The sequence below is a fragment of the Gordionus sp. m RMFG-2023 genome, chromosome 2 (genome assembly GCF_954871325.1).
Source record: "Gordionus sp. m RMFG-2023 chromosome 2, tfGorSpeb1-WG-v2, whole genome shotgun sequence".
Taxonomy (NCBI): domain Eukaryota; kingdom Metazoa; phylum Nematomorpha; class Gordioida; order Chordodea; family Parachordodidae; genus Gordionus; species Gordionus sp. m RMFG-2023.
The window spans coordinates 10,030,023-10,044,409 of NC_088776.1; the positions used below are offsets into that span (position 1 = coordinate 10,030,023).

Here is a 14,387-nt window from a genome sequence, read left to right on the forward strand (position 1 = left end):
GGGGGGGGAATGCTATTTTTAGAAATTTTAATTCTGGAAAAAATCCAAAATAAAATATATAACTGAAAAACGATAATATTATAGAATTATAAACTCATTAATCTAACATTTCGACCCCAATTCCCTAACGCTGAATTTTTAGTAAACGCGTTGTTTATTTAACGCAATCGAAACCAATGTTGATTCTTCATAGCGATGATATTTATTAAAATATATCTTCTGCTTTATAACAAATATTTAGTATATAAATATATATAATATTCTGCTTATTTAAAAAAAATTGGTAATAAAAACTCATAATGCAATATCTTTATAATCACAACATATTTTTTTCAAATTTCATCATAGTGCTATCATCGGATCAATATTTATAAATTATCCTATTTATTGACTTGATTTTGTAATTAACGTACCGCTTGAATATAACGTGTTTAACTTTAAATTGCCCTGACTTACATTAAAAGGGAGAAAAAATCCTTTCAAATTTATATTAAAATTAAAGAAATCAATAAATCCATTATAATAAAATAATCAAGCTGATTTACATAAATATATTAATTATAAGAAGAGACTTCTTTTTTAAAAAAAAAATTAATTAATTTTTTTACGAAGCAGCAAAACGTTATTATAGACCGTTCGGCATTAGTGTTTTTAATAGAAATTAAGTTCTTTGTTATGTGAAATTTTTAATTTGGAATCGAATTAAGAACTAAATAAAAAGGTAACGTTGTATTTAGAGTACACTATTCGCTATGCGAAATTTTTCGCTACGAAATTTAAGCCAATAATACCTATAATTTATAAATACTGAGCGAGATAATGAAATCGGACGAAAAAGATATGTCGCGATGCAATTATATGACGAATCAACTGTGATTTCACTAGCGATTAATTTTTCATCTATTGAGAATCGTGCTTATAAATTGAGAATCGTGCTTATAAATTGAGAATCGTGCTTATAAATGAGGCGTAGGTAGTGGTAGATTAATAAAATCATCCCTAAGAATATTATAACCAAAAATCAGGGACGAACCTTTGAACTGACCTTTAAAATTTCCATTATAACCAAACCTTCACACTCAATTTTCAAAGTGAGAGCAGATCATAATTTATTATCGACATTATTTACATGACAAAATTTATCGTGAAAATTAGGACACTTTGCTTTTCCTAGGGGAGGGAGTAATTAATGGTATTGGTTGCATTATTCCCTTATAAAGTCACATATATCATTATAAATTTTTTAATTTATTTTTCAAATTTGGTAAGACCCTAATGAACCTTTGTAAATTCTTTTTAAAACAGTATAACCAACTCTAATGCTTGTAATTTTTAGCTCTCCTGTAATGGATATTGTGTTAGAAAATAAGAAAAAAAATATCTGAAGGAACAATATGTTACTTTAAAAGAAAAGGTGAAAAATTATTTAATTTTAAAAAAATTCTAGTTGAAAAAATAATAATAAAACCACAATTATCTTTAAAGCAAAAAAATAAAAATAGGTACTTTTCATTCCTAAATTTTTTCTTCTTATATCAGGAAAAAATATATATTTGTCAATACTTAGTAATATTTTGTATTTATAAATAGATTAAAGCCTAAAGGTAAAATTTAACTTAAGTAAAAAAAAATATTTACCCATTATCACTAAGCAAAATGGTGATTCATAATGATTATTTTAAATTTTTAAAAAATTATGAGTCAATATAGATTTTATGTTATAACTATAATTTTACATTATTTAAGGTAACCAAAATATTTCATATTTGCTTAGATTTTTAAAAAATAAAAAAAGCAACTTATTTGCTTGATTCAAATATGGTTTAATTTGGTTAAATTTTGGCTTCATTTTATTATTTTTAGTAATTGTGGGTAAAAATGTCCAGGACAAATAGATCCAGGTAAAAGGACCCAAAAAATGGGGTATTTTTGTAGTGCCTTTGTAGTTTTGTCTAGGAATGTCCAGGACAAAAAGATCCAGGCAAAAGGACCCAAACAGTGTATTTTTATAGTCCTTTTGTAGTTTTGTTTAGGATAATTCTGTCTATTTTTCCATAAAATTTGTTTTTGATCAAAGTATTTGATTATGACATGAAAATTTAGACATGATATTTGTTTTAATAACATCTTTTTTTTAATTTAAGCACAAATATTGTTACAAAATTAATAGCTACAATATACATTATGCGAATTATTCTGTTACTACTTTTTATTAAAAAAATTAGTGCTCCAATATATTTTAATTATTTAAATTATTGAACAACCTTATTTATTTTATTTTCGCCTTTTAAAATTTGGATATAAATTGATTATACATTTTTATCTCATATAATATGGTTTATTGATATATAATGTCTCTTAAAATTATGGTTGTTTAATTTCATTCTCTAAACCAAATTCTAATTTATGTTATTATCTAGAACTTTCCATGAGGATTAATTAACAATTAATTAACAGCAACAGAGTATATCTATTATTGTAAGACAGTTTCTTACTTTCTTCATATAGGCAGGTGGTTGCAAGTATTTAATTATTTTAAATTATTTATATAATAATGCTCACTATCTATTGGGCCAAAAAATTTCACAACAAATTCATTGATTCCACCTAGTAATGTGACATCGTGTTTGCTTTCAATTCTAAATATATGTTAATATAGGGTATAAAATTTATGAGTAAATAGGATAACTTACAGTCTAATAACGTCTGTATCCATTCTTCTTTTTCCTGCACTCGGGGAAGACATGGTTAAGACAGATGTCATTTACTAACAACTAAACTTATAAAACAGAGGATGCTTCAATGCAAGTTTAAAGTATTGATTAATGTTTTTTATTTTTAGTTAAGCAAATTTTCGTTTGATTATACAAGTTATAATCTTCCCAGTTTAACAATGAGGGGTATTAATATTATTTGTTATTAATTTTAAGAAGGGATTTGCAAACAATAAAAAAAATTTAGATTTAAAATGGAAAAATGCCATTTAATAACTATTTATATCATCATCCAAAAAGAATTTTTTTTATTGAAACAAATAAACGATAACAAACTTGAAATATACGCCAATCAAAATAGATCAGCTGTTAATAAACAAAAATAAAACTTTAAATAAATAAGCTTGATGAAGGTTCATTAGGAAAATAGATTTAAAATATATAATGATGATTTATTCAATAAAATAATAAATTAAAATACTCTTTATAAAATTAACCTATAATTTTAAATATTAATATTTTTTTTAAAACAGAAATAGTGTAGATTATAAATAGAGTAGATACAACAACGAGTAAAGATTTTATTTTTTGTTTAACCACCTAACGTTTAAAAACTGAAGTTTTATTATAATTGATTCTAAAATCTATCTAAAAAATGAATTAAATTATTACAATTTATAACTCATTGCGCTTTTTAAATAAAAATTGGAGGATGAAATGATATTATATTTTAATATATGATAGATCGCCATTTCTCCTGAAACAGAGAAAAGTTTTATAATTTAATATTATGAGAAATCGCCTTTTCTGAACAGAGAAAAGATATATTATATATTTAAAGATATACGGTTTTATTAAAAGTAAAGAAAAAGAAAAAGAAAAATCACAATAATGAATAAGATCCTCATAGACCAATAATACTGCTAGATCATCATCTTTAGACCTATACAGTTTCTGCGCTCTTGATTATCTTTCATAATTATGCAAGCGGGACTTTGCCACACATGCCCTTTTTAAATTTTATTGCTGTGTTTTTATAAGTGTATAAATAAGTGCTCATCCATTTATGTTATTCATTTTCAAAAGTAAAACTGATTCAACTGACTATTCTCTTTGACATATTTGATTATCACAACGATTATCAAGGAAACTGCTAAAGATCAGATTTATTATAATAGTAATTAAACATCCCAGTCATGGCTATAATTTTTTTTATAATAACTTTGATCAAAATCTAATTTTAATATATACTTTTATAGGCCCTATAAACTAAACTAGTACGCAACAAGAATTTAACAAACATGAGATAAATAATCCATAAGGAAGTTCCACTATATTTATTAAAGAATTAATATAATTTTTATACTATAATAATATTACTATTTTACATTATTAATATATTTAATATTACTTATTTGACTATATACCATTGATAGAAAACAAACTTAAAATTGGAACTTTTTAAAATATAATAATAATAATAAAAGAAATAATGATGCCATAATATATATTTTGCTTTATTTTTCATGATCTTAAAACGATTAACATTGGGTAACCAAATATGCAATTGGATCTTTTTTTAAAAAATAGAAATGAACCATGAGTATTTTCTTTGCATAATTTTATTTTAAAAGTCAGAGTTAGAGAAGCAAAAAAAAAATGTTTTATTCTTAATAAATAAAATAGATAAAAGAAATTTGATTAAAAATTTTAAATTTAAGAAATCTCCCCTCATTCTTTAAAATAATATTTAATTAAAAAATTATGATTTTACAAATACATTTAAAATATACTTTAGATCAAAAAATTTGTATATAAAAATACAAGTATATAAAATTTAAAAGAAAAAAAATAGAAATTTTTCAAATCTTGACTCCAACAATCTCAGTGCAATGCATGAAGTAGACACGGGATAAATAATAGCCGATTATATAATCTATAATTTATATTTGAAAAAATAATAATTGAAAAAATAATAATTGAAAAAATATAACAAAATAATAACTTAAAATATAGTACTTGACGGTTTTATATACAAAACAAAGACAAATTCTGCTCATTTCTAAATCTTAATATTTTCTATGATATTGTAAGTTAAAAAAGATAGCTGCTTTCTTGGTACTAAATTCTTACTTTCATTACTCTTACTAGTATATAAATATAGCCAATTCGATACCAATAATAGGGATGAGAACTCTTTGTTTATTAAATCCTGAACAAAAAATCTCATTCATGAGTGAGCCGACATTGAACTATAAAAACAAATAAACGTTAAATATAATTAACGATTTATTTGCAATTTATTAGTTTTGAATATATAAATCTCTTTGCGTAATATATTTAATAAAAAAATAACGATCGTTAAAAATTAATGCTAATTAAATGGATAAAAGGATATTATATATTATGTATATATTATATTTCTAAACAAAATAATATACAGTAAAATCTGTTGGATTTGAACTCTATATTATCCGGGCAACTCCCTAATTTGAAAAAAAATTTGAGTTTCGATCAAATTCCTATTAACTGCAAATGTCTTGATAAATTTAGCAGTGGTTTCTTTTTAAGTGGGCAGATTTTTAATTTTTTTATCAATTAGCATAAGACTTTATATAAGGGGCATTTGTTGTTTTTATTGCATTTATTCAATCATATTATAAAATTTAATCACCTTTTAAAGTTATTCGTGTCAAATTATAAAATTGATAAAGAAAAGAAATATAATGAGTTATCGTTGATTAAAAAATTTTAGGTTAATAAATTTATAAATCATCATACTCAAATAGAACGTATTAATGGATTTAATATTTTAATTATAACTGTTCACAATATTCATAAATCCAAAGTATTAAATGCCATATAAATAAAATATATACCAAATAACAAACAAACACAATATCTTATTTTATTATATAAATTATTTTGATATTTTTATTCTTATTTTGTTTGCAACCATTATAATAATTTTATAAATTCTTATTTTCTAAAAGCTTAAGTTTAGATATGTTATTTTACTCATCATTTTGTTATTTTATTAAAAATAACATAATTATTTGAATATGTTAGAACATTATCTTATTTTTGCTATACTAACTAAGAATATTATAGCTAAATAACATAATTATTTGAATATGTTTGATAATAATCTTATTTTTGCTAAACTAAGAATATTATAGCTGGTAAAACGTTTTTCTTAAAAAGTGAATGATCTTAATAAATTGGGCAACTGTCTATGCTGACAAAAACTTCAACCCAACGGTGCCAAATACACAGATATCTAGTTACTATAAGAAAAATAAATAAAATATCTAAATTTATTTATGTTAGGCTAGTTCTTAGCAACCTGATAGAGCGTCTACATGATCGGATGGAGGGGGGGGGGGGGTAAATGCAATTTGCTTCCAACTTTTTAAGTGGGCAGGGCATTTAAGGGAAGTAGGATATGGGGATAGGCTATAGATAGAATAAATTTATGGAGGTTTATCTATTAATTTTTAAATAAAATAAGGAAAAGTATATTGATATAAAAAATTATTGATTTCTTTTATTATAGACCTGTTGTAATTGTTGAAAAAGAAGAAATAAATTTAATATAATACATAAAATGTCAGTTATTTTCTGACAGAGGAATTAAATTTTCCTTGGGGGAAGAAGAGTGGATGATGATCACGGGGTGTTTCATTATTAGGAAAAACCCCTAGTTGGAGATATTGGATTAATGGTATAAGATGTCAGCTGTGGACTTTGGGAGATGAAGAATTGGATAATTATGATTTATTATACTATATTTTTCTAGATTGTTGTTTTATTTAATGAATAAATTTGGGTCGTCTTGTTATGAAATATGGTTTGTTTTAAGACCTATTATAATAAAAATATATTGCCTAAAATCGACTAATTCATATATTGCTTACAATCATAGTCAGTATTAGTCAGTATTCTTCAAATTAAACATATTTCCGGACAATTTTCAGCCATCTTATTTTTTAAGTAAAAGGGTTAGACTTTCTATCAGCAAACTCATATTCATCACAACCAATATATTATAACAAGGCACTCGTTCAATACGGGATATTTTTTAAATATTCATGTTCTAAATAATAACTCTTTGGTATTGGTAGTAGAGTAGTGATAATTATAGTTGTCCTTTTTCAATTAAATAATAAAATCAAATCTATATATAATATTTAATAGAATTATAAAAGAAATCGTTAATGGGGCTATGGGGCTATCAAAAAAATTTATTTTTAGTTCAGAGGGATTCAGGTAGCCATTTAAAAAAATTTGCTTCAAGGGGCTATTTAAATCATTTAGTGGGCTAGATCCCCTATCCCCGCCCCTAATGCCGCTACCTACTCATTACACACAGGATAAGCAAATTTTAAAAAACTAAAATTTTTGTTTTAATAATACATTTTATTTAGATTTAGCATCGTTTTGTATATAGGTTATAAAAATAAATCTAAACCGAGTTTGGTTATTAAATGACTGTTGAATTAAACCCTATATAATTGTGTTTTACATAAAATAAATTCCCATAACTATAGTATAATAAATATTGCATTTTAATAAACATTAATTGTACATTTTTGATCGCCCATTTCTTCGCCCTCTTAGCTAAGGGCTGCTGTAAAAATTACTCGCTTCCCTAATCAAATTTATATATTGAATTGTTTATGACATGTATCCATAAACATATGTTTTAAAACTTTTAAAAAAAATGAATTGGAGACACTTTGTAATATAAATGTCTTCCGAAGAGTTGTTATATGATACAATAGCTCAAAAACTTTTACAAGCTAAATTTTATAATACGGCATTAGAATTTCAAAATGAATTATATGAGAGGGGAAAATATTTGCCAAGATTAAATGATTATCTATCAAATCAAGATTATTCTGACAAATGGAAAACTACAACTTCCTTGCGTAAATCTTATAATATATGAAAAAAAATTGATATCCTATATAAAGGCAGAGCATCTAGTGTACAAACTTTGGAGTCAATTGATATCACTAGATATTCAGATGATAGTTCCAATTTTGTCGATGAAAGAATTGCTGGTATTAAAATAATTCATATAATACTTAAAGTTTATATAGTATTAGAATTTGAACTTCGAAAAGCAAATGAAACAATAAGATTGTTAAGAGGCAATATAGATCAGCAAGCAGGTTATACAATATAAAATAAATTATGTATTATAACACATAATTATTGAATTTATAATGATAAAATTATATTAAACTTTTTATTGTATTTGATATACTCTTGTTAAATCGCTTTGGTTAAATTTAGAATAGGTTAACCAAGCTTTTTATAAAAATTTGTCACAATATTTAAGTTAAAGCTTAGTTTAAGTAAATATGTTAGGCTGCTTGTTTAGGTTGTCTTTGGTAATAGTTATGTGATTTATCAATTTACCCTTCACTTATTTGTAAAGCTAGTGTTGTTTAATGGGGAGTTATATATGACCTTGACCATGGTTTATGGTTGAAAAAATATACTAGATTAAACCCAACCAAAGTCAATATGATTTATCAAATTTTTTGATGCACTCACCAATCTGAGCTCTAACCTAAACATCAAAGGAATGAAAACCCAACCACTTATAAGTAGGGCTGGGAACCAATAGTAAAAACCCAATATTAACAAAATATTGTATTGGTATTGGGTGTAAAATATTGGTATTGGTTTAAACAATATTTTCTATTTCTTGTATTGGTATTGCTATTGGTATTGGTTTATATTGGTAACTATTGGTTTATATTGGTATTGGTTTAAATTCAAATTACTAATTAAAAAAATAGAAATAGTGATTATAAAATCCTTAATTCCTAATTTTAAATAAACATGGGGAAAAAAATAATGATACCATAAAATTATGGCTAAGAACCAACTCTCAAAATTTTACTGAATTCAAATTCTTTTTTAAACTAGGAATTTATTAGGTGATGTGAATATAAAAAATTTTGATTTAATCATGTATTTTTTGTATCAACAATAATAAACGTATTGATTTTGAACCATTTTATTTATCACAAAGAACATAGCAAAATAAGTAAACTAAAAATATAACATAACTGTCTATTTATACAAAATATAATGCAAAAAAATGATATAATTTTAATATAAGAGGAAATAATTTTATGTATTTAAGAAGAATCTTGCATGCGCATTCAACATTTTAGGCACAGGCAAGCTTGTATAGAATGCTCATCTAGTGAACAACGTTGGTCTGTTATAACATACAGTCCTTCTAAAAAAGCCCTTTCAGAGCTAGATGAGGTGGCCGGAATTGCTAGATAATCTCTGGCAATTTTTGATAATACTGGATATCTATTTTTATTTAATTTCCACCAATCTAATGGATTTGTATCATTGGAAATTGTGGCTTCATCTACGTATTTACTTATTTCTAAGTTGTTATTATTATGAGGTTTCACCTTATAAATTTTGTCATAAAAGGACAATTTTTTGTTATTTTGTGCTTCATTTGTAAGTTCCGCTGAATTGTTATTATTTATTTTATAAATATTGTATTCATTAAGATATCCAATAAGAGTTTCCATATTATTATGCTATTAAAATTATAGTATTTATTAAGTTTTGTTAAGGCAGCTAAAGAAGCTGTCTTTAAAATAGCATTAGGATTATTATTATAACTCTCCACATGCTCAAAAATACTGGAATATAAAGGAATAATTGTTGAAATTGATGGAGTATTAGCACATGAGGCCATTTCTGTAGCAAAATTAAATGGTTCCAGAAATTCTCGGTATATTTCTATATTATTCCATGCTAAGTCACTAATATAATTTTCTTGATTGGTATTTTGTAAATGATTGGTATATGTTGTCAAATAGAGTTTGAGCAATATTGTTCTTTCAAGCATTTGGTATGTTGAATTTTAACGTGTGGGTGAGGAAATTTTAAATGTTGAGTTTTGTAAAGAGATGTTTTGTAGATTTTATTATCTTTAGATATAGAAAGTTTAAAAATTTTTTAAAAATTTCTTATTTTTTTTAAAGTTGTATTTAAGGGTTCCAATGCAGCCATAGCCAAATGTATAATATGGCAAAAGCATTTGCACAAATTATCAAAATTATCTTTTTGTTTTAAAATTTTTAGAAATGCTAAATTATTACTTGCATTGTCTAATGTAATGCAAAAAAAAATCAATTTCAAATTTTACTTTTAATACAGAATTAAAAATATTAATAGAATTATGTGCTGATTTAAAAGTAAAAAAATCTAACAAATGATTATTTAATTTAAAATCATTATCAATATAATGAATTGTTATGCCCATAAAGGGTATTTTATTTGGAGAGGACCAAATGTCCATTGTTAAGGAAAATTTAGATGTAATGTTAGAAAGTACAGATTTTAAATTGATAAAAGACTATGATGATGTTTCATAATTTATATTTTTAGTGTTTTTCTAGAAACTAATGTTAGTGAAGGGTTACAATATGCTATTAAATTTTTAAAAGTGATATCCCTATTGAAAAGGCTAAATTATTTTGAATGAAAAAGTTTATAATTAATTATTTAATTAGCTTTATTATTTATATTATTAAGTAAAAATGATTTTATTGTCTTAATTTTTTTATTGCCAATATTTATTTGCTCACATTTCTTATATAATGTTGGGTGGATATTTTTAAGATGTGTCCATAATCCTGAGGTTCCAAAATTGGGAGTGATATTTTTTTTTACATTTATTACAAATTGCCTTTTTTTATTATCACAAGTAGTATAAAATTCCCAGATTTTTGCTGAATTTCGTCTTTTATTAGATATTGATAATTCTTCTTGTTCATTATCTCTATTATTATAAGTACCAACAGCATCTATATTTATTAACTCTATTTGGTCTTCATTGATTATAATATCCTAAATAAATAGATAAAATTGATAGATATCATGTAAAAAATTTACTTCCATAATAAAAATAAACTATAATTATAAATAACAGAAATATTGATATCACAATATTATTTGGAAGAAATAACAGATGTAATCAGTTTTTGAAATGAAAGTAAAAAAATAACACGATATAATTATCCACGATAAACCCAAATAATTATGTTATTTTTAATATTGGTATTGGTCTTATATAAAATTGTATTTAAACAATATATCAAAACCAATATATTTAGGTAATTGGTATTGGTATTGGTTGTAAAAGCAATACCAATATTTAAATATATATTGGTTTATATTGGTATTGGTATTGTAAACCAATATTATATTGGTATTGGTCCCACCCCTACTTATAAGCATTGATCTAGGCACTGACCTGAGCACTATAATATTATATTTTATTTACATTCTTTGCTTATTCATATTTTTGTAGATTTTTTTTATGAAATATAAACAGTTAAAACAAAAAATAATTTTTGCATGCAAGCAAGCCATCTCAGGCCAAATTTAAAAAAATTGGGCTGGCAAATAAATTGATAATTAGGATTAGTCTGTATTAAGGGCAAAGCTATTTTAAAAAAGGTGATATTTTATAAATTAGGTTTCAAGCTATACTAATAAATAAATAAAAATTTAGGGCCTGGATGGGATCTAAAATAAAAAAATATCAATTTGAGCTGGACTCAAGCTTAAAAATAAATTTAAAAAATTGAGCCAGTTTAGACAGACATTTTTTCGGATAATAATTTATTTATAAAGAATAATTACACTTGTGTTGTTTTCATTCAAAACCTAAAAATTTTCTTTATATTTCTCCTTAGAGGTCTGCATGGACTGTCCAAAGACCGACCTGAGCCTTGGATAGTTGGACATTGGAAAATATTTTTTGTCGGGCTTGAGTCAGACTGTAAGATGTGTTCGACCTGATAAATAAATATTAAAAATACAAATATCTTTTGTCTCACAAAAATGTCAATCAGAATAACTGATATTGATGTCATATTAATATGTTTATTATTATATTTTTTAGAAATTTTTTCTCTTTATAAATAATTATATCAACTATTTTTCAACATCAATCATGCAAGTTATTTTTATATATTCACAATAATTTTTATTGTATTTTAACTTTATTTTTTATATTTAAACAAAATAAAATTTATATGTATACAAATTAAATGAAATGCAACTTTATTTACATGAATATTGATTAGATTAAGGGGGTTAAAAATACTTTTATTTGAGGTAGCAAAATGAGATTGAATACACATAATTTTTAATTGTTTCTTAGATATTATATTTATCCTCAAATTATATACAAATTTCTCAGGTCGGACCTGGCTCGGGCAAAAATATTTTTAAATATGTGCTTGGGCCCCAAAAAAATCATTTTACAGACTTCTATCTCTCCTTTCAAGAGCGATATAAATATATATTTATAGTACTGATAATTATAATCAGAGTTGAAAATTAAAAGTTGAAGATTGTAAAATTGAAGATTTTTTATGCACACAAAAAGATATATCTTTAAAAAATATTTAATCAAATATCCTGTTTGTACATTCTCAAAAATATTATCATATTTTTTAACTAAGATCAAAAATGTTTTAGCATTTTGCAAAACCCTGATCACAATATGTATTCTAGTTTTCTCTATTTATTTATACACATTAACAAAATAATTAATCCCTCCACTCCACTGCCATAATACAAAAAATGTGGATTGGCTGATAAAGTAACTAAATTTTTAACTGAAATCACATTATATTTCTTTCTTTCATTACTTTTATTTGCAAAATAATAAATTAATAATATGAAAGTTAATAATAATTTGTTAATCTAAATTGTATAAGAAAGAAAAATTAATTTGTTTTTTTTTAACAAAACAAATATAAATTAAGTGAATATATAACATTCCACCCTCTAAAGAAATCCAACCATTGATATAATTAAATAGTATCATTATAAAAAAAAATTTATTAAAAAAAATGATTCTTAAATTATCATTTTAAAATTAAATTAAAAAATAAATAATATTTAATAGGAATTTATATCATCTTTATTTTAATACCATTTGTATAAATTTAATTAACATCATTTAGCTATTAGCTAAAAAAAGAAAATATTAATAATTAATTTTACATTCTTTTATACAATAATGTTTTTAACGCAAGTTGGCGCTAAAGTGCATTTTAAAATTTAAATTTTGTTTAACAATAAGCTTGACGGTTATTTTTTTAATTTGAGTAATATTCTCTTTTTTTAAGCTTCAAATAATCCAAATACATGCTATCTTAAACTTTCGAACTTTTTTTAAAAAAATGGAGTGGCTATGGGCGCCATAAAATTTAGTATTTTGTTTCCTGATTATTGCGTTTTATGTCAACTCGGATCAGTCTTAAAGAGATTTTTGACAAAAAAAAACAATATGCTCTCTGACAAATATTGTATATTTTTTTTAAATGTTAGATATCTTAAACAATGACAAATTCATATTTTAAGCGGTAAAAAAAGGATTTGATTAAAGTGGAGATAACTTGTAGTCAATACAATAAGGGTAAGAAAAAGATGTTTTAGGTTCTCTATAGTAAAACTATGAAAAAGCTATAAAATAAATATTAAGCTTTAAATATAAACAGATGCTTCTGTACAATATACCTTGTGTAACTCTAACACATATAACCCCCCCCCCCCCCCCACACTTCTCTTTGTCGTATTTTTATACAAATTTATACATTTTTATGCGTAATGCCAATCAACCGATGAAAATAAGGTTGATTGGTTAATAATTATAATAATAAGACACGTGATATATTTTTTTTTGGATTTTTTTTTAAAAATTAAAAAAAAGATAATTATTATTTTTTTGGGAAGAAAATTTTATTTTTTCATATATAAATTATGGATAATAAATTATTACTTTGTTCTTCGTAGAAAAAATAAATTGAGTTATAGAAAAAGGTTGTGTAAATTTTGAGTTAGCCGTAAAACAATAAGATTAGGTTTCAAGTAAAGTTGTAAATTTATTAGTGGTGCCTTGTGACGCTGATAGTTTCCTAGGAGTTATTCGGTTTAGAAAGTAAAACAAAAAATTTTTAATTATATAATTTTTTTAGAATTTTGACTGCGCATTTGTACTAACCATTATACGATTTTGCTAGTGAAGTTTTTATATAAGGTGCTGTATTAATATTTTCTACAAATATTTAAAGTTTTTGTAATTGAATATTAGTATTGATTAGACGATTCATGACCAAATGGTTCATTTTTTTAGGTATCATGATGATTATAGTATGGCTGCTAAGATTTCACTATATAAGAATTTGGGTCTTAAAGTTTTGTATAAAAAGTTTGATGAGTTGGATTTAATTAAGCAGGGCATGGTAATTGGAATATTGGTAATAATTTATATATTGATCATTCTGGTGAAATATTTGATAAAAAGGGGTACTGCGGTACTGGCAGGCATGTATTGCAATTGGAAGAAGGACACTGCGGTGTCAGATGTTTATAAAAAGGAAATGGAGGAAACGTATTTTAATTTAATATCGGATATTTATGGGAAGAAAATAGCAGACTTGGAAAGTAATCTAAAAGATGTTTTAGAGGAAATCAAGGCTGGAAATGTTGGGGAGAGGTCAGATAGGATCCTCCTGGAAATGAAAGAAGCCATTAATGCTTTGATAAAGGAAAGTAAAAATTCGGTTAAGAGCCAGGTGAGTGATCGAAATATTAATAAGA

The 14,387-nt window shown here is 24.3% G+C and overlaps 2 protein-coding genes across 2 annotated transcripts in view; one reads left to right on the forward strand and one right to left on the reverse strand.

Moving 5' to 3' along the window:
• The window catches only part of LOC135923304 (ubiquitin-conjugating enzyme E2 H-like), a 40,552-nt gene extending 37,590 nt beyond the window's left edge, over window positions 1-2,962 (reverse strand). The window contains exons 1-2 of the mRNA XM_065457976.1: window positions 2,694-2,962; window positions 2,563-2,639 (exon numbers count right to left, since the gene is read on the reverse strand). Coding sequence (XP_065314048.1) covers window positions 2,563-2,639; window positions 2,694-2,764 — 148 coding nt within the window. The 5' untranslated portion in view covers window positions 2,765-2,962. The remainder of the gene's footprint in view (window positions 1-2,562; window positions 2,640-2,693) is intronic.
• A 4,502-nt stretch (window positions 2,963-7,464) lies between these two features.
• Window positions 7,465-14,387, forward strand: part of LOC135924060 (RAB11-binding protein RELCH-like) — a 37,459-nt gene continuing 30,536 nt past the window's right edge. Inside the window, exons 1-3 of the mRNA XM_065459108.1 lie at window positions 7,465-7,645; window positions 7,691-7,780; window positions 7,820-7,891. Of these exons, the coding sequence (XP_065315180.1) occupies window positions 7,465-7,645; window positions 7,691-7,780; window positions 7,820-7,891 (343 nt within the window). The remainder of the gene's footprint in view (window positions 7,646-7,690; window positions 7,781-7,819; window positions 7,892-14,387) is intronic.